The sequence below is a fragment of the Crinia signifera genome, chromosome 1, assembly GCF_055691185.1.
Source record: "Crinia signifera chromosome 1, ASM5569118v1, whole genome shotgun sequence".
Taxonomy (NCBI): Eukaryota; Metazoa; Chordata; class Amphibia; order Anura; family Myobatrachidae; genus Crinia; species Crinia signifera.
The window spans coordinates 180,062,847-180,088,298 of NC_139217.1; the positions used below are offsets into that span (position 1 = coordinate 180,062,847).

The following is a 25,452-nucleotide window of genomic DNA, read 5'->3' on the forward strand; positions in this document are numbered from 1 at the left end:
GTTGGTGATCCCTCTGTGGTATGGGGAGGGCATGTGTAGGTGCATCTGCTGTCTGCCTGGGGTGGCGGGAAGCGCAAATACCTGTAGCCGGGAACGAGTTGCAGGCTCCTGCCCGTCGCTACTCTGTCCTTTGATGTCCGCATGGCTGGCTGTTAGGTGCCGGCCTCCTGCGCTCCGTCTCCTTTTCTGCCGGGGGGCGCACTAGTGCGGGCGCAGCAGCGTTACCGCACTCAATCGCCCCTCCGGTCTACCGGCTGCTGGATACGCTCTCTAATCGGGGCGGCACTGGAGTGGCACCTCACTCCCTGCCCCTCCGCCGTCTCCCCCGGCTCCGGCACTCTTTCCACGGCTGCACGAACTGGCTCGCTCCTCTCCTCACGCGTCAGCCCACACGCTTCTCCGTCCTCCTCTCTGTCTCCCGATCAGACCCGCTCACCACCGCTTCCGGGACCTCTCACCCCCCGCTGACACCTGCCCTCTGCTCCTATTGGTCCCCCTTTGGCTGTCACTCAGCCCGGGGGCTCCTTTTCGCGCCCTCTGCTGCGTCCAATTTTTAACCCCTTGGGCACCGAGGTTGGGGTGCCACACACTCTCCTCCCCTCCAGCAACCTGTCTGACTTCCGCGGCCGCCACTACAGGCCAGGCCGCCGTGTACCCCTGAGCGGGTGGACGCGTACCCCCAGGGGTACGCGTACCACAGGTTGGGAACCACTGATCTAGTTCATTGTATGTTTATAATAGTTTATCCCTTGTTGTATAGTATGTTTTGATATTTTAAAGACAGATTATGTTACTTATTCATACCCGTTGATGTTTTTAATCAATAAATGTTTATCCAACTTTATTTTACACGTATTTATAGTGTCTGCCGACACCACTTCTTCAGAAAGAGAGTTCCAAAGTTTGACTGTTCTGACTGTAAAGAAATTTTGGTACTTGTGTATTATCTGGGCGCCCGATTTTTTCATTGCATGCCACTACTTAAGGCATGCAATGCGATGCAATGCAATGTGATTTTTCATTGTAAAGACCCGATTTTTAGTTGTATAGTCAGCCATGGGTTATTTCATACCCCCACTATCCAACTACGCATGGAGTTGATTATATATAGTGTGGCGAGCCCGAAGCGTGGCGAGGGGAGGCGGATAATTTTACATGTATTCGGTGGCTCGCTGCGCTCGCCACACTATATAAAATGAACTCCATGTGTAGTTGGATAGTGGGGGTATGAAATCACCCATGGTTGACTATACAATTAATAATCTGGTCTTTACAATGAAAAATCACATTGCATTGCATGCCTTAAGTAGTGCGATGCGATGCAATACAATGAAAAAAAATCGGGCGCCCAGATATTACACAAGTACCGAAATTTTTTCTTCTAGATGAACAAAATCTTTTTTTTTCTAATCTAAACTCGTGCCCTCGCGTCGTAGATTCCGGTCTAGCAGAAAAAGGGTGTTTGACAGTTCCTTATATTGGCCCCTAATGTATTTATACATATTGAGCATGTCCCCCCTAAAACATCTCTTCTCTAGTGTAAATAGTCCCAGATTGCTTAATCTTTCCTCGTAGCTTAAATTCTCCATTCTCCTAACAAGCTTTGTTGCTCTTCTTTGGATTTTTTCTAATTCTATGATGTCCTTTTTATAGTGTGGGCCCAGAATTGTACTCCGTATTCGAGGTGCAGTCTAACCAATGATTTGTACAGAGGCATAATTACTTTTGAGTAACTAGTTTCCATGCCCCTTTTAATACATGCTAGAGTTTTGTTGCCCTTTTTTGTTGCTATATTACATTGAGCACTACACCCTAGTTTGTTGTCTATTTGGACTCCTAGATCCTTTTCGAGTACCGATTTACCCAATTCATCCCCGCTTAGGTTATAACTAGCACACTGGTTATGTCTCCCAAGGTGCATGACCTTGCATTTGTCCACATTGAACCTCATCTTCCATTTTTTTGCCCAGTCATCTAGATTGTCAAGATCATTTTGAAGCGTGGTGACATCTTCTGATGATTTAATAACTCTGCTCAGTTTTGTATCATCTGCAAAGATGGATACATTGCTGAGTAACCCCATTCCAATATCGTTAATAAAAATGTTAAATAAAATGGGCCCTAGAACCGAACCCTGGGGCACTCCACTTAGTACTGGTGTCATATTTGAAACGGCACTGTTCACCACCACTCTTTGTTCTCTATTACACAGCCAGTTCCCTACCATCTACAGATATTTTCCCCTAATCCCAGGTCCTCCATTTAATCCCAGGTCCTCCATTTCAGTGGCAGAATTAGCGGCGGTGCTAGGGGCACCAGGTAAAATATTGTCTAGGGCATCAAATTGGTCAGGGCCGGCTCTGTGTGAATGTGTACCCAATTGCTAATGAGGTTGCAAGCGTTCCAGTGGGAGTCTTCATTTCTGGATGTCAGCTTCACTTTCATACTGTAAATAAGCAGTTGTGAAGCCCCCCCCAAAAAACAAAAATAAAATAACTCACACTTGAAACTGCAGCCATATCTGAATCAGGCCTAATATGCACTGCAGGACGCAGAAAGAAATTGCAGACATCAACGTCAACATAGTGGAAGACGACAATGATAAACAAGTAGACATATTTTGGTCAGTTTATTGCATTGCTATGTGCATACAGTGATAAAGCCAAATGATGCCAATACTAGCATCTAACAAGGTACACTTGGGAATAATGTTTTCATCCAATAAGGACAAGAATCTTCCAGCTGTAAGTGATGTTTTAGAAAAGTTGTTAGGATGGCAGTATCTATTTAACAATATGAGTTTTAAGGCAGTACAAGTTATTAGTTGTATGATCAATTTTTTAGTAATAGCAACAAAATGTAGCTAAAAACAATACCTTTAACAGCTATTAGGTTCATAGGCATCCAACACAAATATCCTTTATTCAAGCAAAGCTTAACATTTGTGTCTTTTAATGATTGGTATATGGTTAGCACTTATTCATTTACAATATTTTATTCTATTATTTCTTTTCATTTTGCATGCTGAATATTTGAGTTTTGACATTTGAATTGAAGTACAATAAAATATACAGTTACCACAAAAAATTGTCTGGCAGTTTAATACAGGCTCATTATGGTACAGATTGGATAGGAAAAAAAACATACAACTGGGCCAAACCATGCTGCACTGCAGGTGGGGCAGATGTATCATGTGTAGAGATTTAGATTTGAGTGGAGTGTTCTCAATCAGAAATCTAATACCCCTTTTCCACCCAGTCTGAACTGGGATTGTCTCCCGGCAAAGTTGTACCCCTCTTAGACCCTGTTTCCACTGCACCCTAGTCCCAGGTTGCCTCCATTTTTACTGAACCCTGTAAAACCCTGGAAAGCACCGCAAAACCTGTGCCTTTTAGCACCCTGAAAGGACCAAGCCAGGGATTACCCGTATATAAAATTCCAGGTAAGAGTGGTTTCTACTTTACCTGCTCGTTACATGGAAAATAAATCCCAGGTCACTAGACCCAGGATTTTTACCTTATGGACGTTTCCATAACCTGACAATTACCAGTGTTTTTTCGGCAGTGGAAAAGGCGTATAAATTGAAGTATTTACCATGCACAGAAAAATATAACCAATCCAAATCTAGATATCTCTGCACAGTATCCCCCCCTATAGGGCAGAATGACCAAGCTGAATCAGGCCCATTATTACTTTGGCATACATAACAGAGGCCCAAAGAACACTAGTTTCAGGTAAAAGTCTTAAAACCAGATCCTCTGCTTGGTTTAAATGGAACCCTTTTATTTCCTTAATTATACAAAACAACAAAAATTCTTCTAGGAATAATAATAAGAAATAAGATTTTGCAAAGTACTGTATATAGCCAGCACAAAATCACAGAAGAGGACATACAAGGATATTGGGAAGAGAAAAAAATAATGCTATCTCAATTTAAAAGAAGAAAAGAAGAATTTGTCCAATATGCGCAAGTCAGTACTACAGGTGTGGGAAGCCTTTGCATCTTCACAAACGAATACCATTTTGGACCGGCATCCGTGAAGTGCTTTTGCATTTCATATCTGACCCTTAGTAACATAGCATATTGACACTTCATAATTTAAAGAGTCTTCTAAATGTTACATAATGCCCGCCACATCTGCAGTATATAAAAAAATGCAAACAAAATACTGCATTTTGGGCCAAAAGTACACTAGATCTTAGAATAATCATGATTTTCTGCTAACTCTAAATTCTGCATCATCAATACTTCAAATAATAACATGATTGTTACAGACATGTAAATTGTGTTTTGAAAAAGATGTACAATGTGTATTTTAGTAGGGAATCTATTTTCAAGGTACAGTATATATTCTAGTTAGTGCACTGGTTAACCAGTTTGGTGTCTAAATAATATTTTGTTATGTTACTTTTTACTTAGTTTCCCTTTTTCAAACACAATTTTACCTTTAAATTCTTGTTTGAAAGGGCCATTAAACACCAATATTGAAATATGAAAAATGAGCCACAAAGATAAAATACAGTTTTCGGAGACTGAATGAGCCAATCCTCACTGTGCCTTTCTGCACATCAAGTCTACGAGGCTGATGCTCAAACTCGCATCTCCTAGTGACTGAGATTTCTGTAGAAATTCTAGTAATGTCCCAACAATTTTAATGCATTTTTTAAATGAATCTGCACCTTTTTTAGGAAGCAAAAGTGTTGACCACAAGTTTCTTTCTTTAGAAATTTTGCATGTATCTAAATGGTCAAATCAAGAAAAGGGGCAGTTTTCCAGTAACCCAATCTATGTAGTCATCATCAGGATAAGCTCTGCTATCACTAGACGCATGTGGGAGATGTGGCCCACACTTGGGTGCAACCAAAGTTTCGGCTCTTCTGCAGTGACAAGAGCCAAGTGCTGCAGAGTGATATTCTCCTGCAGCACTTGGCTCCTGTCACAGATAAAGAGCCGGTGCTACAGGCAGCCCTGTCTATGGGGCAGCTAGCATATTTTGGGATGCTGGACAAGCCCCGGAGTGACAAAAAACATTGTCCCCTCAAGGCCACACCCCCTTTCAAAGAGGTCACCTCCCCTTTTCAAATGATCACGTCTCTGTCACAGCAGGGGTTTTAATGCGCACTGGGATTAGCAATATTTTTTATTCTGAATCAGTATTTTGGTTTTACACAACAATTATTTCCAACTTAAAAGAATACTTTTAAAGGGAAGGGTACTAGACTAGGACAACAATCACATTTTACTCCATAAAAAAAATGAAGGACTACAAATACCCTGACAAAGCAGTGAGCTTTTTCATTACTTTCATTGGCTGTCACATATTATTTCTTTCATTCTAGCCCAACCCATAAACACCTTTCACAACCAATTACAATTTAGCCTAATTCAGCACTTCTTTAGGACAGCCATATACAGAATTGTGCAAGATATGTTGAATTTTCATGACTTCAGAGAATAATTATCTTTGCACAATCTTGATATCAAATGGGTACGGAGCAAGAGTCAGGCCGAACCGTCCCTCCAACATTGGCTGGAAAGTTTCATCAGCAAATGAAAAACGGAAAGTTTGTAGCATATTAACAAACAGCAGGAAGAGTTCCATCTTGGCCAGCTGTTCCCCCATGCAGACACGGCGACCTGGTTACAGGAACAAGAAAAATATACAGTTATTTAGGGTTATGCTTCAGCTGCAGTAACCAACTGCATTCTGTTATTCTCCAATGTTGAAAAAGCTACAGTCTTCTAAAATCCAGTCTTTAGGACACACAAACAGTTCATAATTTCTAGATCTCCTCACAGAATCACAAGCAAAGTAATAGAAATCACCTGTGAACCATAGTTGCCGACTTTTCTGCTCCCCTTTCCTTTTCTGCTGCAACACAAAGGGCAGCTCTTAATGCAACAGCTGTTCTTTGCAATAATTATCGCACATGTTAGTGCACATAGGCGAATCTAGGGGGTGGTCCGGGGGTGCACAGGACCACCCATTAGCCCATTTTGTAGCTGAGGGATGGGGCTTTCCAACGAGCCCAGCCCCGTGTCTCTAGCCCCCTGGGAACTGGAGATACTGCCAGGCAAACCTGGAACGTTTTCCCTATAGGATAACATGGGACCCGCTAATTCCGACCCCCACCCAGTTCAACGGCTGCCAGTTCCCCCTTCGCCATCACAGAAGCTCAAGGTTGATCTCAGTCAAACCCAAATCACTGGGCCTTCAATCTGATACCAGGCTGGATCCATATGGGTTAATTGGTTCCAGGGATATTGAGGTTAAACCGTTTTTTTTTTTTTTTTTCATTTCTTAAATGTAATTTCATGACTGTTTATGTTCTTTGAGGGCAGATTTCTCTGAAACGAAACAGCCCAGTTTCACGAGACCAAAATCATTTGAAGCCAACCCAAAAGTTCTTCAATATGATACTGGTCTCATGTAAATGGGTCAGTTGGTTCCAAAGATATAGCTGGTTGGTTAAAGGGTGGTAGGGAGAGGGGAGTGGTTGTCTCTCCCCCCCACACCAGAAAATGCAGTGACTAGGCTGGTGTATAAGGGGTCAGCCTCGAAATGTCCCTGCATGATCCTGGGACCATATTCCCGGGTAAATCCCTGCATTTTCTGTTGTGAATGGGGTATTATTTCAAACAGCCGTGACCTGCAGTGCTCTGAATACAGCCGGGCAGCCCCCTGCTCTCTGCCCAGCTGTCAATGACTGTCACCCCTGCAGCTTCCACTCCAATTCTTCTCCCCGCTTTCACCTCAGCCCGCCCCCCCTTTAATCATGTGGTGCCGGCGCCCAGCATGTTCCCCCGACGTCACGCACAACAACAGCGTGCACAATTTTTCAAATGTCCACTCGGCTAGAGGGGACACCAGGAGGGGAGTGGGAGCGTCCTCTGCTCTGCGCTCTGCTCCTCTCCCCATAGAAGCAGCTGCACCGCTCTCCATCTCTCCCTGCAGCAGCAGTAAGTGTCACTTTTGGGGGCATTGCTTAAGGGACGCTACAAGTGGCGGTATGTGGGGTATTATGCATAATGTGTGGCTTAATGTGTAAGGGGCATTACGGTGTGCAGCATCATGTGTAAGGGGCATTATGTGTGCAGCATCATGTGTAAGGGGCATTATGTGTGCAGCATCATGTGTAAGGGGCATTATGTGTGCAGCATCATGTGTAATGGGTACTATGGTGCACGGCATCATGTGTAATGGGTACTATGGTGTACAGCATTATGTGTAATGGGTACTATGGTGTGCGGCATCATGTGTAATGGGTACTATGGTGTGCGGCATCATGTGTAATGGGTACTATGGTGTGCGGCATCATGTGTAATGGGTACTATGGTGCGCGGCATCATGTGTAATGGGTACTATGGTGTGCGGCATCATGTGTAATTGGTACTATGGTGTGCAGCATCATATGTAATGGGTACTATGGTGTGCGGCATCATGTGTAATGGGTACTATGGTGCCATCAAGCAAGAACCCCCTAGCAATGAGCACGTAGGTAAGTAGTAGTATGTAATGGGCATCATGATGTGTGGCACAATGTGTAATGGGCATTATGGTGTGTGGCCTTATGTGTAATTGGCATTATGGTGTGTGGCTTTATGTGTAATGGGTATTACGGAGTTTGCTAAAAATGTGTAATGGGCATTACTGTGTATGGTTTAAAGTGTAATACCACACCCTTTTTTGTGATGCCACGCCTCCTTCCCATTAGACCACACCCCCTTTTTGCTGCGCGGCTCCGCCACGCAAAGGTCCCCCTGCTGTTATGTCTAGATCTGGGACCACCCATTACCATAATTCTAGATTCGCCTATGTTAGTGCATATGCGATAATTATCTATGCGGTAGCGGCAATGTGGGGTGGAGAGGGGTGGCGAATCTTTGTGCATTCCTCCCCTAGTCAGATCCCTTAGAAATAGGGCTTAAATCGACCCGTGTTTATGCCCCTCTAGTGTGTCCTGCGGATTAGATTTGAGAAGCACTGAGCTATGAACCAATCACAAACCTCATCAAAGGGAAAGACATTTTAAGAAATATATATATCTTCAGTAATAAACAACCTTTTACAAACTGCTATTGTTTTGTGTATCTGCTATTTTAACTTTTTCTCTTTTTTAGCACATGAATTATATAATGGATACATATGGATGATCAGCAGTTGGGATGCTGTCGGTTAAAATACAGATGCCAAAATCCTGATTAAGGGAATTCTGTCAGGGCTCTAGTAAGTATATTTACCTCCCCCCTGCCCCCCCCCCCCCCTCCCAGTGCCTAACCCTTACTCTCACTCCCCATAGCCTATGGATTTAGGTACTATTATGGGACTTAGAGTTAGGCTGCGTCGAGTGGCGTAATAGTTTAGGGTTATGTTACAGTACAGGGATTCGGGTTAGGCACGTAGAAGAGAGGGTTAGGTTGCGGGTAGAGCAGTTAGGTTTAGGCAGTGGGGTATTGGGGTTAAGCACTAGTGGGGGGGGGGGGGTTAGGGTCAGGCTGCAGGATAGGGGTTAAGGGATGGCAGGGGGAAGGTTACTATACTTACCTGGCCCCTGTTGGGATTTTCTCCTTACTGATGCCTTGTGTTGGTATTCTGAACGTCGGCATCATCAGTATGTATCCCCTATAAATGGCAGTACAAATCCACAACATTTTGGGGATGGTTTTGGAGTAATTGACATACTAATTTTGCGACCATCTCTGCATCTTCCCAATGTATCCAAGTTAAGAGCCTCAAATTTCAATATTTAACAAGGGTTTGTACTAAGAACTGGAATGGGAATAATCTTTTATGCAAAACCTTCCTATTGCTGTATGGCGTAAACACAGGTTATATAAATCTTAAAGAATATCAGCTGCCTTTACCGATTCCAAACGGAATAAATGCTTCTTTTTTAAGGATCTGTCCGTGTTCATCTAAAAATCTGCCGGGGTTGAAATCATTTGGCTTCTCCCACACCTTTGGATCTCGATGTACTGCCCAGAGATTGGCTAAGACCACACTATCCTTAGGGATGGTATATCCCTGGAACACTAAAAGGGACAAAGAAAAAAAAAATATTATACATAACTTACAATAAAAAGAGTTAATTGTTTATAATGGATGGATTATGGACCTTATTGAGGCCCATTCTTAGCGGCCGTTCGTTCGCATGGGGACCGATGTTTGGCGTATGCACAGCCGCATTTCTGTGCATGTACATACGCCGGGTGTGTGCTGCCATGGCGAACAGACTGTTCACTGGGTGCAAGCACCCAACATTACGGGCAGTGGGTGGCAGACCAGGGTACCCGCCCATGGGAACTCCCAGCGATTCATAGGCGTTCCCATTAAAATGCTAAGCGTTTCCATGGTAATCACCCAGTGACATGTGCGCCGGGCAGCTGACATCACCGGTGTCAGCTGCCCACCCATTTCCTCCTGAATCTGCACGCATATTTGAGTGACTTTTGATATGCGTGCACGCACCGCATCTTTCGAAGGTCAGCAACCATCAAAAGATGTGGCAGGTTCCCCCTGGCATCTGCATGTTTATGTAAAACATTTTATTTATTTATTCTGTTTCTTATATAGCGCAGCAGATTCCGTTGCGCTTTACAATACTAGACAGTGATAAAACAAACTGGGTAACAACAGACAGACTTGGAGGTAGGAGAGCCCTGCTGCAAGCTTACAATCTATAAAACATCCATTCTCATGCCAGGCGAACAAACCCGGCCTATGAAGGGGGAGGGTGGCTGTACCACCATTCGCAGGGCGGATTCTGGTTGACTCACAAGGATGCCAGTGTTATACACAATTAAAAATATGTGATGTCTCAGATGTAAAATCGGTAAAAAGTGATCAAATGGAAATACTAAAATAAAATCTGGTTTACTATGTAAATTAGGGCATGGCTGGGATGGACAAATATATGTAAAAAAAAGCTAGGTCTGCTGCTTAATTCAGTGTGATTTCAATGTCAAGCATCCAAAGCAGATCTAAAACAAAATTGCACTTAAGGGCCGTACACACGTTTGGATTTTTGGCCATTTTCGATTCGATTTTGCTTATAGGAGCAAAATCAGATAGAATCCTGTAAGAAATCGTTTCGGTTTGTTGTTCCTTTCGATCTAAATTCGATTCGATGCGCGCTCCCGTTTTCGCCAAATCGAACAAAAAAATCCTCTATGCAGCCAAGGAAATCTCGAAAGGGATCTAGTAAATCGAATGTGTTTTTGTTGTTTTCGATTGGAATTCGATTCGATTTCGATTGAGCATTAGATATGAGTCATGCAGCCACTCCCCTGCCTACCATTTTGGTTTCTCACTTTTTTTAAAGAAGGTTGCAGATCGAAGGGATATAGAAAGTAGAACGAAATCGAATCGATTGCACAAGTGCAAATCGAATTTCACATCGAAGGAAAAATCGAAAGGTGGTGGAGGGGGGGAATCGAAATCGGATCTACATCGAATCGAAATCGATTCGAAGTCGATGCGTGTGTACGGCCCTTTACACTCAAAAGTCTCCTGCAAGGTGTCAGAAGAGAGCCTCGCATGCGATACCTCTTCAAATGGCTCAGCTCCCCAGCGGCTGAATCACATATGATACATTGGGGGAAATTTACTAAGATGTGTATTCTACTTCCCAAGTGATGTTGCTATGGGCAACCAATCAGAATCTACTTCTTATTTATTCAGCACCCTCTAGAAGATAGTAGACAGGATCTGATTGGTTGCCCATAGCAACATCACATGTGAAGTAGAATACACATCTTAGTAAATTTCCCCCATTGTATCATGCAGTGTTGCAGCACTGACTATCAGCAGATCGGAATCAAATGTAATATGATTTGACACTTATCACTGGTTTACTCGGGCAGATGTGTTGAAACCATGGGCCTTATTCTAGTTTACTCTTTCTGACAAAATCCTTCTTAGATGGACAAAACCATGTGCACTGCAGGTGGGGCAGATGTTACTTGTGCAGAGAGAATTAGATTTGGGTGGGGTTTTACTTCAAAGTGAGATCTATATTGCAGTGTAAAAATAAAGCAGCCAGTATTTACACTGCACAGAAACAAAATAACTCACCCAAATCTAATTATCTCTGCACAAGTAACATCTGCCCCCCTGCAGTGCACATGGTTTTGTCCATCTAAGAAGGATTTTGTCAGAAAGAGTGAACTAGAATAACCCCCCAAATGTAAAAGGCCTTAAATGTTGCAGCAACAGTTGTGCTTTCAACTCTTGTCTAATACCGATCATTTTGAGAACTATCATAGCAACAATCTGAATCTTCTTATTTATATAACACCTTCCAGAAGATAATAGATACAATCTGATTGGTTGCTCCGAGCAACATCCCATCTTCAATAGAACTCACAGCTATGAACCCCCAACTTAGTAACTTTACCCTTATGTTTCCATAAATTACGGCAAGTAATGAGTTTGGAAATAAATAGGTAGTTAAATGCGAAGAAACAGGAGACAGGCGCACAATAAGCGATAAAATTCAGTTCACTTTTATCAAATATAGCAGCTCACGTACATACAGGTTTACAGGTAACAGCTTGCCAGCATATCATAGCAAAGAGCGGGTGGTCATCTCTCACAAAAACACCGTAGCCGCAGAGCTCCCAGCGTCCCGTCGGTCAGATTTCCCGGCTCCACCAATGCGTCACAGCAGAAACACGCCCAAACGGTTTCGTCGCTTGTTGGACTTCGTCAGGGGGTGTATCTATCACTGCTAGGTCTGCTTCTTAAATACCTAACTTGGTAGAAGCAGAACGGTGTTTTTGTGAGAGATGACCACCCGCTCTTTGCTATGATATGCTGGCAAGCTGTTACCTGTAAACCTATATGTACGTGAGCTGCTATATTTTATAAAAGTGAACTGAATTGTATCGCTCATTGTGCGCCAGTCTCCTGTTTCTTCACATGTACCTTGGGACCGTGGAATCGGTCACTTCGGAGGAGAGCTGCACCGTACTTGATTTAAAAGAAGTGCTATATTAAGGACTAGCGCAGCCTGTTTGTTTTCCTAGGTAGTTAAATGCATTCACAATAATGCAGTGCATATTATTTAACCTCTGTACAGGCTCCCATCGGAGCTGCTCCTGGCGATAGAATCGCCCTCCGATGGAAGGGGGTGGGATGCTTATGCGCCCCGTTCCGTCAGAGCCCTCCGCCGCCGGTCCCTTGCACCTCCCCGAAGCCCCCACTCCCTGCCCGTCTCTCTGAAATGGAGACGGGCAGGAAAAACCGCTCCCCGCCATCGTACTGCGCCATGCTGACGGGGACGCACGTGTGTGTGAGCCACTGTCAGTGGCTATCACTTCTGCCTGGCGGCGGCTGTCCCCCATTTACCATGAGCATGTATTCCCTCTTGGCAATGAGCATGTAATCCCACATGGCAACGAGCATGGAACCTCTGGCAATGAGCATGGGACCCTTGGCAATGAGCATGTAGAGAAGCCGCACTTATGTAGCATAATTTTTAATAGGCATTATGGTGTTTGGCATAACACATAATGGACATAATGGCGTGTAACTTAACGTGTAATGGACATTATGGTGTAAATGTTTAATGCGCGCCTTTGGTGGACAATGTCCCTGTTTATGAAGTGTATTGTGAATTTTGGCTTAATCTGTGTGGCATTATGTGAATTCTGGCTCAATCCATGTGGCATTATGTGAATTTTGTCTCAATCCGTGTGGCATTATGTGAATTTTGGCTCAATCCATGTGGCATTATGTGAATTTTTTCCCAATCCGTGTAGCATTATGTAAATTTTGGCTCAATCCGTGTGGCATTATGTGAATTTTGGCTCAATCCATGTGGCATTATGTGAATTTTGGCTCAATCCATATGGCATTTTATGCATTTGGCTCAATCCGTGTGGCATTATGTGAATTTTGACACAATCCATGTGGCATTATTTGAATTCTGGCTCAATCCATGTGGCATTATGTAAATTTTGGCCCATTCCATTTGGCATCATGTGTAAGGGGCAAGTATAATGGGGTCTAGTATTTTGTTGCATAATGTGTAGAAGTTGTATATGGTGTTGACACGCCCCCTGTTGAGTGGCCACACACCCTTTTCTGGAGCGCGCCTTTGGCGCGCGCACAACTACATCCTTCACTTTTGTCGCCATGGTGGGCCTGCGTACTTTAAATGCCAGGGCCTATTTTTAATTCCATTCCCACCCTCTCCTGCAGCTCTCTTAGCATGTACACTGGCACCACTAACACCGCCCCTCCCCCACCCAAACCCTTTTTTATCATGGTGCCCCCCCTGTCATTTTATCCTGGATCCGCCCCTGAGTCCCTGCATTTTCTGGCGTGAAAGGGAGAGAAAATCACCCCCCCTTTAAACGGCTATATTGTTTATCCCGCTATATCTTTGGAACCAATTGACCCATTTACATTAGATTAGTATAGTTTTGACTAACTTTTAAGTGGGCTTCAAATGAGTTTGGTCCAATGAAACTGGGCCATTTGGTTCCAGAGAAATCTGCCTTTAAAAAACATGAACAGCCATGAAATTACATTTCAGAAATAAAAAAATCGGTTTACCCACAATATCTCCAGAACCAATTTACCCATATGGACCAGCCTGGTATCAGATTAAAGGCCCAGCAATTTCGGTTTGAATGAGATCTACTGTAATGCCAGGGGGGGGGGGGGGGGGAACAGGCAGCCATCAGAACTGGGTGAGGGTTGAAATTAGAGGGTCCCATGTTATCCTATGGGGAAAACGTTCCAGCTTTACCCGGCAGTATCTCCAGTTCCCGGGGGGCTAGCGATGCAGGGCTGGGCTTGTTGAAAAGCCCCAGTCCTCATCTACAAAATGGAGAGCGGGCTTGGAATTGTAGCTCCATCAGGCCCATTGTTAATGCGGCCCTGAGAATGCATAGTGCTGATTATAACACTGTAAAAACCTTTCATTGTAGATTTTGTTTACCTGTATTTTCAGAAACCATGTGTGGTACTGAGAGAGGAACAACCACCGTCATTCTCTGCACTTCCATAATGGTGGCCTCGGTGAATGGCATTTGAATCTTATCGGTTAGTGATGGAGGCCTGTCACGTCCTATAACTGCATCAATTTCTGCTTGGACTTTCTCTGTTAAAAGCAGAAGCACAAGCAAGAGTGTGAATTTAGTCACATAAAGTAAATAAGCCATCTTTGTAATGATTTGTCTATATATATATATATATATATATATATATATATATATATATATATATATATATATATATATATATATATACACACACACACACACACACACACACACACACACACACACACACACACACTAGTAAGCCCGCTGGAAGCAAAAGCTAGGCCCTTATTCTGCTTGGTGCGGCCGGAGCCGCATATGCGGCTCCGACCGTGCAGGCGAATCCCCGCCTTCCATACGGATCGCCACGGCCGTCCGTGCGCGGACATGTGGTGGTCCGCATGAAAATGGCGGGGGATACGCCTCCACCATCTTGGAGCAGCCCCCTGCATTCGATGGTCGCCGACCATCGAAGGCAGGGCCGCACACTCCACCAGCTCCCGCACCCATAGACCTCACGGACACTTGTCCGTGTGAAAGCATGTATGGGGGCGGGCAGCTGACATCCGGCGATGTCAGATGCCCGCCCCCAACACATGCGTCACAGCCTCATTACCACGCGTACGCCCCGCGTTTGCATGGGAACGCCCATGAAACGCGGGGCGTATGCATAGGGAAATGAGGCTAAGTAGCCCCTCACGCCCCTATCCACCCCCTTTGCGGCGGTAAAAAAAATTGTGCGGCGATTTCGCCTGCACATGCGCAGAGTGCCCTCTGCACATGCGCAGAGCGAAAACATCGGCGGAACGGCCGCAAGCGGCCGTTACCGCTTAGATCAGAATAAGGGCCCTAGTCTGCTACCTTGTGTTTTTGCATGTGAGAAAGATGTAGTTTCACTCTCTGCCAACAGATGGCAATGTCTCGGAGAGTCACAGACACTAGACATTATACATATATAATGGAGGAGAAAAAATGCTCGGGGTAAACCCGGACGCGTCCTCTGGAGGAAGCGCGCGGGAGCGAGATGCCGGGACACCTGAGTCTAGGGCAGACATGTCCAACGTTGGCCCTCCAGATGTTTTGAAACTACACATCCCAGCATGCTTTGCCACAGTTTTGCTATTAGAGAATGCTAAAACTATTGCAAAGCATGCTGGGATGTGTAGTTTCAAAACATCTGGAGGGCCAACGTTGGACATGCCTGGTCTAGGGTAAGCACCTGTTTGTATCCTATTTAAGTCACTTTGTATTCACAGTTTGCTTTGTTTACACCTTGAAAAAGAGGCCCAGTAGCCTCGAAATGTCGGTCTATGTGACATTCTTCACTAAAGATTTTACACCTTAAACCCGTGAGTGCCGCCCTTTTTTCTCCTCCATTGTACATTACGTTCTGGGAAGGCAACACGGCAGCGGGAACCGTCGTGCCGGCCTCCAAGAAAAAAAAAAGTTATATATATATATATATATATATATATATATATATGCAAAGAAGAGAAGAAATGAAGCGCACAAATCAGCAATAAATTTATAAATATTTACTTATATATATGCTGACATACATTGGGTTCAAATCTGAAAGCTTGCCGTATAAGCAGGGCCAAACAGCCGGACCAAGCGCCGAAGGAGAAGCCGCAGGCAGTGATCAATTGCAGGCGGAGCGCATCAGAGTCGGGCAGTCAGCTGGGAGCTTCCAGGATACAACACGGACCAGACCAGGACGTCACCACGTCGGGAACAGGTAAACAGGTAATACGGCAAGCTTTCAGATTTTAACCCAATGTATGTCAGCATATATATAAGTAAATATTTATAAATTTATTGCTGATTTGTGCGCTTCATTTCTTCTCTTCTTTGCAAGCATACTTCTGTTTGGATTCGTGGTTGGATCCTGCTAGTGAAGCTGCACACATTATATGGGACATTGGACCTACCCTATAACGAGACTGTGGACTTTTTTGCGCTGGGTATTTTCTTTCCTATATATATATATATATATATATATATATATATATATATATATATATATATATATATATATATATATATATATATATATATATATATATAATCCAGGGTGTATCCACACCTATACAGGTGTAGAATATCCAGCACTCTCCAAAGTATGAGTCCCAAACAGGCTTGGTAAAATCCAAATAACTGAAGTTTATTCAATTTGCACACGGTGTCAGGTAGATAAGGTCACAAGTGTTTTATAGAACATGCCCCGACGTTTCGATCCCACACAAGGGGATCTTTCTCAAGAGGCTTTAGGTTCAGTGGTACAGCAAATTCAGCGAAGAGTCAAGGGGAAAACCCTGGGTAACCGGAGCAGCTGCTCATACTTTGGGACTCATACTTTGGAGAGTGCTGGATATTCTACACCTGTATAGGTGTGGATACACCCTGGATTATAATTGGACATACGTTTTACACGCATCTCCTTTATCTGGCACCCCGTGATATCTCAATTATTAGTGCGAGTGCGGTCTATACTTGGAACTATATATATATATATATATATATATATTTTGGTACTTGTTTCCTATCTGGGCGCCCAGGTTTTCTACGTACGGCACCGTAATGGAATCGGATCGCATCGCATCGTACACATACACGATATTGAACGATGCGATGCGATGCGATGCGATCCGATTCGATTTCCCATAGGAAACAATGTGAAATGGCTCAATTTAGCCAAATTATCATAGGAACAATAGTAAATGGGCCAAAAACACCCCTGAACATTGAAATGTCCCCCCAAAAGTAGTTGACGCCACCCCGCCATCAACGTGAACCCGAAGCGTGGCGAGCGCAGCGAGCCCGCGAGGGGCGGCGGTACGCGTCCTCCGACCTTTTCATGCCCTACTATCCACTAGGGCGTGGAGTGAGAATAGAATAGTGTGGCGAGCGCAGCGAGCCACCGAGCCCGAAGCGTGGCGAGCGCAGCGAGCCCCGCGAGGGGACGCGGATACCTTCACAGTTATACGCGTCCCCTCGCGGGCTTCCCAGGTGTCCATGGCGACGCGGACACCTGGGAAGCCCGCAAAGGGACGCGTTTACCTGTGAAGGTATCCGCGTCCCCTCGCGGGGCTCGCTGCGCTCGCCACGCTTCGGGCTCGGTGGCTCGCTGCGCTCGCCACACTATTCTATTCTCACTCCACGCCCTAGTGGATAGTAGGGCATGAAAAGGTCGGAGGACGCGTACCGCCGCCCCTCGCGGGCTCGCTGCGCTCGCCACGCTTCGGGTTCACGTTGATGGCGGGGTGGCGTCAACTACTTTTGGGGGGACAGTTCAATGTTCAGGGGTGTTTTTGGCCCATTTACTATTGTTCCTATGATAATTTGGCTAAATTGAGCCATTTAACATTGTTTCCTATGGGAAATCGAATCGGATCGCATCGCATCGTTCAATATCGTGTATGTGTACGATGCGATGCGATCAGATTTCTCTACGGAGAATAGCATGGTGCGCAATTAACTTAGTGGGCGCCCAGATAGGAAACAAGTACCTATATTTTTTTTTTTTTTTTGAATACAGACCTTATTCTTTGCCATTGCCTCCTGAGTGCTGTTTCTTTGGATTCCTGCATTACTATTATCATTCGGGCACCGGGGCTCATTACCAAGGAGTATCAGCGAGTGCCGGTCGACTTGGAATTCTATATATATATATATATTCTGTACTGCCTGACGACGGGTTTAATAAAAGAACCCGAAACGTTGCAAATGCACATTTGAGCTTCCGTGATTTATTGAAGGTGGGTGAGTGCCGTTTTTCGCCTGTATGTATCCTGATTCGTTCAGGCACCACCCCTACAAGAACCAGTGAAAGCAAGTGCCAGCTATTCGCCTCTATATATATAATATATATATATATATATATATATATACATACATACATACATACATACATACACACACACACACACACACTCAGTGCTGGGATCTTCCTGCATGCACATCCTGTTTGCTAAATTCTTTTGTTGATGGTATACAGATTTCGGGGTGACAGTACCCTCATCCTAATTCTGAAAGTGGAGGAACCCTTCAGGCAGTTCCAGGAATTATTTGATTTAATTATTTGTCTATCAGCAATATATCCATTCCTTGCACAATCCACCTTCTGGGAATTCTGTTCTCATTATTTCAAACTGTATGAAATTATCATTATCAAGAAGTGCAAAATTATCTTGCTATATTCAATGCCCCTGATGAAGTCACTCTGCTGAAGAAACGCGTTGGGCCTGCAAACTTCGTTGGAAAGATCCATAAAAATTCTGTATAATTATTTTATACTGCTGTTGTGTAATTATTCATGTCACACAGCCTATGAGGCATTATTTTATTAAATATTGTTATTTTAAATTGTGTGTTCATCTTTAGCGCACTCTGAACCTTCCTTATCTCTATCGTTTTCATTTGGTCCCGACTAACAGGGGACAACCAGAGGTGCTGCTTTTTACATTTTACATTTGGGTCGCGGGTTTGGTATTTCCTAGTGCTCGCACAATATATATATAAATATATAATCAGTCTGGTGCGGACCGGCACTCCATCCAGCATGGGTTTGTATTGCTCCGATGCCTTTTGTAGGTATAGGTATCTCTTGTAGTAATCAGCGGCACTCAGAGTCTCGTATAAGCAAAACTTATTTTTATGTGTTATACATGGGTGCAAACAAAAACCGACGTTTCGGTTTTGCTTAACCCCTTTTTCAAGGTGCAGAACAAACAAATAGTATAGGAGTCCTATACTATTTGTTTGTTCTGCACCTTGAAAAGTGGCGCCGTGAAACTACAAAAATACCGAATTGAAACTTGTTCAGAAAATATCATTAGTCCTTTTACTAAAGAACAAGGTATAATTTGTGTGCTTATCGCATTCAAAAAATACATTGATGTTAGAATGTGACAAGTGCTAATGGTCTCAACACATGGGTGAGAAAAAAACTTAACACGGAAGGCATTAAAACTGTTTGAAATGCGCCACCTGGCTTTGGATGCAGTACTCCAATAATTTTATTTATATAGTGCTCTGGGGCAGATTTATTAAGCTCGGGGAAGTGATAAAATCACTTCACAGAGCTTAATAAATCTATCCCTCTATCTCCAATAGGACTCAATTAGCTCCATGGTATTTTTTTGTATGTAATTATTTTCCATTGACCAATGTTCAAAATACTTTGGACTCTACAGTGTTAAAACTGATTACTTGTTCCAGGTAGACTAATCTATTTGGCCTGCTGCATAGGTAAAAAAAAAAAAAAAATCAAGCAGATTTTTAAGGACAATGTACTATGCACTTTATACCCACAGAAATTGTTGACTCTGCTGCGTTACATTAAAGCAGCAGTCACGAGATTGTTAGCAGATCGTGTGCTCCAACAGATAGTGCGACCATCACACAATCTGCTAACGATCTACTAACAATCAGGATCGTTCTGGTGTGTACCAGGCCTTAAGGCCCCCATACACTATACGATTTTGGGACGATTTCATCCGATTTCGGCACTTTGTGCCGATAATCGGGTGAAATCGGCCCAAAATCGCAGGTGTGTGATATCTGATCCGATCCGATGCGCGGTCCCGTGCGCATCGGACCGGATCAGGGAGGTCGGACGGTCAGTACATACAATCACGTCCGACCTCCCTGTATGCATATGCCTGCCCACCTGACAGGCATATGCATGCAGACACCGGGGGAGCAGTGGGGCTGGCAGCGGGTCCCTGAGTGCTAAGCTGGCGGCGCCGGGGAGTGCTGACCTGGCCAGGCGGTGATGAACATATATCAACACTCAACAGCGCTGCGGGAGTCGGGACGGGATGCGCAGTGGCGGGTATTAGATTTTAAAATTCCTGTCAAATGACTAGCCGTTCTCCGATTGGCTGAGCTCTCAGCCAGCCAATCAGAGAACGGCCAGTCATTTGACAGGTATTTTAAAATCTAATACCCGCCACTGCGCGTCCCGTCCCGACTCCCGCAGCACTGCTGAGTGCTGATTTATGATCATCACCGCCTGGCCAGGTCAGCACTGCCCGACGCCGCCAGCTTAGCACTCAGGGACCCGCTGCCCGCCCCACTGCTCCCCCTGATGAGAGCACTGCCGCCCCCTGACCCTCACCGCCCACCCCCTGCGCCCCGACATGTGATAAATCGCAAGCGATTTATCACGTCAAATTTGGCTCATCAAGTGCCAAATTGTGTATGAGCCTCCCGGGGAGCTCCCGGGCGGCTCACAGGAGAATTGGGTCCGACTTGTCCTAAGGACAAGTCGGCCTTATGTATGGGGGCCTTAACTCTACATAAATTGCTGATTCGTTTTTGTTGGGATGCACACTGATACCTTTTTACACCACTGCAGGTTGTTGCCAGGTCAACCGTGGTTGAAAACTGGTTGAAAAGGGTCTTGAAAAACAAACCGAGTCCAGTGACCCAGGAACTTTTGGGACTGCTTCTTTTTTCATTCTTGTAATTAAGGAAAATAAGTGACCCCATTTAAAGGTTTGAGGTGGCAGTGGCACATGCTGCTCTTGAAGAAAATCAAATCCAGATTTAAGATTTTAGCAATAACAACCTCATATTTTATGCACATGATATGGACAGTATATTATACAAATCTCCCTAGAAGAAGGCTACAAGGTAGCTGAAACGCGTTGGAGCAACAACTGACCCAAACATTAAGTACACACATCCCGCAAAAAGGCTGAGACGACAGGACTTCTGAAAGCAGAGACGCTGACAGCCGGCGCGTGCACACGTCGGTTACATCGTGGGACCAAGACCGCTGCAAGCAGAGGTGAGTACGGGGAGAGGAGAGCCGACTGGTGCAGGGAACCCGTAGAGAGGTGAAGCAGGCACAGCCGCGGACCACATCGGTATCCGTGACAGTGTCCTGCAAGCCTCCGAGACAGGGAGACTTCACAGTGAGGATACCGCAGCACAAGGGTGCAGTGTTAACGCGCAGCCCCGTGTGCATAGCGATCCCACTGTAAAGAGTCTCCAGAAGTCCGGGCAACCTGTGTCAGAAAGCAGACACTTTCCCCCGAAAACCGGGCGCCGCTGACCACCAATGTAAAAGAGGTACCTGAAGACTCATCATTTAAAGGACTGTGTACACCAATAGACTCTGTCAGCTAACGGGACGCCGTTGCCTGACACATTAACATTAGCCAGATCATTTAATCAGGATCAACCCGGTGCGCACTAACCACCGGTAACGTGGATACAGAACAACATTTACGACTTTGATCTTGTGATTTATTATTATTTTTATTTTTATTTTTATTTTTATTTTGGTATACCTACTATTCTTTCATCCAATCATCTTTCTGTGATTGTGCAACTAACACACAGAAATCTCGAGCAGGACATTGCAGTGGGAATCAAACTCTGTTCCAATATCGAGTCACTGATCCTCACCAATTGTTTTGATTGTGGTTTTGGTTTTGTTTCTTGCTTTTGTTTTGTTTTGTTTTATTTCATTTATTTCATTCATTTTTTTCACTCAATTAATTTATTTTTTGACTAATTGAATCACTGTATTAGCAATTAGCGACATTTATTAACCAGTAAAACTTCATTTTATTTAAATCAACATTTCAAGTCTATTCATCATTTGATTCTGTATTTCATTATATTCCTCACAACCGTAAGAAAGGGCAGAGCGCAGCACTAAAACCAACATATATTCAGTATATTATAGTAGGTAAAAGGGCAATATTGAAAAGTGATATTTTGATGCCATGAGCTTTTAATACACTGATTTTTATGGCAATAATAACAATTCTGTAGCTATAGATAGTTAAAATGATTTCCTAATTATTTCCTATTTTGGGTCAGGACCAAAAATCAGGTCACAGTGACTTTTTCTTTGTAAATCATTATGTAATATATGGAAGTCTAAAGCCCCATGAAGCATGGATCGCTGGCACACATGCGATGCACCAGCGATGTGTGCTGAGTGATCTGGCGCGGCCAGTGTTCTCTGGTGACAGGACACTGCTGATGACTAGATTTTGACTGCATGCAGTCAAGATCTAGTAAGGTGATAGCGACTCACGGGAACGTGCATCGCTGTCGCTGGGGGGTATACACACATCGTTTCCCTGCCCATTGAGCTCCGATCACACACAGCCCAGTGAGCATGTCTGAAATCAATCCCATAATACAAAATAATATATTTTTTTCCCACAAAAAAACACAAAAAAAAAAAAAAAAAGGCTTTCAGTCATGGTCACCCTCCCTCAAGTAAATATCTGCCACAACTAGTGAGCCCCTAGTGCAGTGGTTTCCCATTGGCAGCTCTATCTTATAATCACCAGCTGGACTGCGACTGCCAATAGAAGCCTTTCTGAAAGCTCTAATGTGCTTCTAGGATCCTGTAGCTGACGCACTACACTGCCTGCGGCTTATGCGCACGAGCAAGGCTTATTTTTTTCTTATTCCACTATCCTCACAGTGCTGCAGGTGCTCAGGGGGGCAGCGTGGCTTCAGGATGGGAGATGCTAGTAGCACCCCTCAAGACAACAGGTAGGAGCTGCCACTGATTACAGATTTAAATTAAATTTGGTGACAGAAAAAAATTAATTTAGGTCAGCTTAAGCTTGGTACACACTTCTGTGATCACTTGTCCGATTGGGTAAATTCACCCGATAAGCTGGGTACTGTGTATTCAGCTTGACAAATGCAAGGTGCCATTAGCAGTAAGCAGGGAGTGAGGTAAGACTCTGAGGTGTCTCTGACACTTCTCCACTATACTATGGGGAGGTCAGGAGCTAAAATATTAAGCAGCACATAAGATGCAACATCCCACTCATGACTGTGGGAAACTGCTTCTGGAACAACACACCACTGCTATCAGGTGAAAGGACTGATGATTGTGTACCCAGCTTCACTTTTATCCATTTTAGGATGCAAATATATGTTGAGCATCCTAGCATGTTTTGCCAAATATTCCAACTAAAACAGGACAACCTACCTTCAAACCTTTCTTGGTCACTTAAATAAACCCTATTGCCTACTAGATACTATATGGCGGACTATTACATTATTTTGTACACCCTCAAATGAATGACCTTGAAAACATAATGCTTACCCTGCACATCTGGATGATGGCACATATACAAGAGAGACCACAGCAGTGTATTTGTGGTGGTGTCCGTGCCTGCAATGAACAGATCGCCAATAATGTAGAACAAGTAGTCCGTGTTGAAACTCGTCTCGGGATTCGTCTTCTGTTCCTCAGCTATATGAAGGAGGTACATGTCAATAAAATCCTTGGGGTTCTCTGGGTCTAAGACGATCCTATGTTCCTCAATAATCCTTTTAAGGAAGGCTGTGATATCTATCACAATTTGCCTTAATTCTTTGAAAGGACCAAAAGGCAAATAGTACATCCAAGAGCTTACATTGGCCATGACGGCTTCACTATTGACACTGATTTCGAGTGCTCGGGACATCATCCTCAGCATGTTCTGGAACTCCTCATCCTCATACTGAAAACGTTTGCCAAAACTAATGGAGCAGATGATATTGGAAACGGCATTATTGACAATCTTGAAGGGGCTGAAGGTTTTGCCCCCAAACTTCAGCATTTCTGCTTTCACATATTTGAACTCTTCAATGATTTTGGGTTCCAGACTAAGTTTTCCCAGCCCAAAGTGCCTTAAGGTAGAATGAGAAAATCGTCGCTGCTGTCTCCATATTGGGCCGTATTTTGCAAAAATAACACCTGAAAAAAAGAACCAATATTACTTACTGAAACAAATTCATTCTCAAACAACCTTGATTATGTTTGAACATGTATGCAAAAATGTTTAATCTTAAATTACAACACTAAGGGGTTTATTTACTAAGATGGGAGTTCAGAATCTACTTCTTATTTATTTAGCACCTTGTAGAAGATAATAGATAGAATCTGATTGGTTGACCATAGCAACATCCCATCTTCAACAGAACTTAGTAAATAAACCCCTGTCTATGAAAAAAACAAGCACTCCCTAAAAAAAACCCCAGGGCCAGGCAGCGCAGCTGAGCACTCAATCAGCCGCTGCTGGGGGAAGAAGGCGAGCCGGGCAGCAGGAGCCGGGCAGCAGCTGATGTCAGTACTCAGCTCAGCGGCACTGCCTGGCAGGGTGGAGCGCAGGCAGTGGCACTCCCGAGAATTTTCTGGGTTTGCCAGTCTGCGCACTGGGGCATAAGCCGGAAAATTCTCAGGAGTACCAGTGAAGGGGGTAAGTGCAAACAGGTGAAAAATGGCAACTTATTCTAATTACTTTAACTGAGCTACAAACGCACAGTGAATTTGAGTTTGACATTTGAATTTGAGTTAAGAGCATACCCATTATACAACATGCACCATGGTTGTTATTTAGAGAAATTAAATGTACTCGTAAGGGAGCAATGTTTGACTAATGCGCATTTCTGCGCATGTGCATACGCTGGGTGTGAACGGGCATGGCAAACTGCAAGTTTGCCATCTCATTCTCACCCAACAGTGCGGTAAGGGGGAGTCGGATAGACGCGCCCATGATAACGTCCAGCGTTTCATGGGTGTTCCCATGAAAACGCTGGGCACTCCCATGGAAGTGAGGCAGTGATGCGGCTGCCGGGGGTGGGCAGCTGACATCACCAGATATCAGCTACTCGCCCTGTCCTCGCACAGGGCGCACGCAAAGCTAAGACACCTGAATGTGTCTTAGTTTTGTGTGCACGTTCCACATCATCCGATGGTAGGCGACCATGGAATGATGTGGTCCTTGCCCCCTAGGCTGGCAATGGATGTTTATGCAGCAGCAATACTGGCTGCCCCTACAGGCAACTTGCATGCCAAATGTAGGGGTTGTGGCACAGTGCTGCCCCCAGGTCCCTGCGTGATAATACCGTTTGCACAGCCACAGTTACAGCCTGCCTACATGAAGTCTTAAGCTCATAATTAGAAAACTCACTTTATTATTTCTATAGGGGTTTATTTACTATGATTTTCTATCACTGCTTATTGCAATGAAAAGTCTTATGTCACTGCATATACTTTGAAAATGTATAAAAAGTGATAAGAGGAGACATAACAATATATCTACCCAAATTGTTGAATAAAAACCAGAAAAATAATAAATTGTAAAATATCTTTAGTGTAGAAAACCAAAAATTAAAATATTGGTATCTTATGTAGTATCTGGGCGTCCGATTTAGAAATCGGATCGCATCGCATCGCATGCGACCAAATCGTATGCGATGCAATGGTCAAGAATTTTCCATAGGATTCAATGTTAAAATGGTCTGAGTCCATTTTAACATAGAATTCAATGGGGAAAAGGGGTCCTTTTCCTTTCCCCACTATCCAAGTGGGCATGGAGTTGGATATAAACCTGTGGCGAGCGTAGCGAGCCACCAAGCCCGAA

At 44.1% G+C, this 25,452-nt stretch overlaps 1 protein-coding gene across 1 annotated transcript in view; it reads right to left on the reverse strand.

Moving 5' to 3' along the window:
* Window positions 1-2,614: 2,614 nt before the first annotated feature.
* Window positions 2,615-25,452, reverse strand: part of CYP2U1 (cytochrome P450 family 2 subfamily U member 1) — a 45,803-nt gene continuing 22,965 nt past the window's right edge. The window contains exons 2-5 of the mRNA XM_083178574.1: window positions 23,148-23,783; window positions 13,951-14,112; window positions 8,867-9,034; window positions 2,615-5,638 (exon numbers count right to left, since the gene is read on the reverse strand). Coding sequence (XP_083034700.1) covers window positions 5,460-5,638; window positions 8,867-9,034; window positions 13,951-14,112; window positions 23,148-23,783 — 1,145 coding nt within the window. The 3' untranslated portion in view covers window positions 2,615-5,459. The remainder of the gene's footprint in view (window positions 5,639-8,866; window positions 9,035-13,950; window positions 14,113-23,147; window positions 23,784-25,452) is intronic.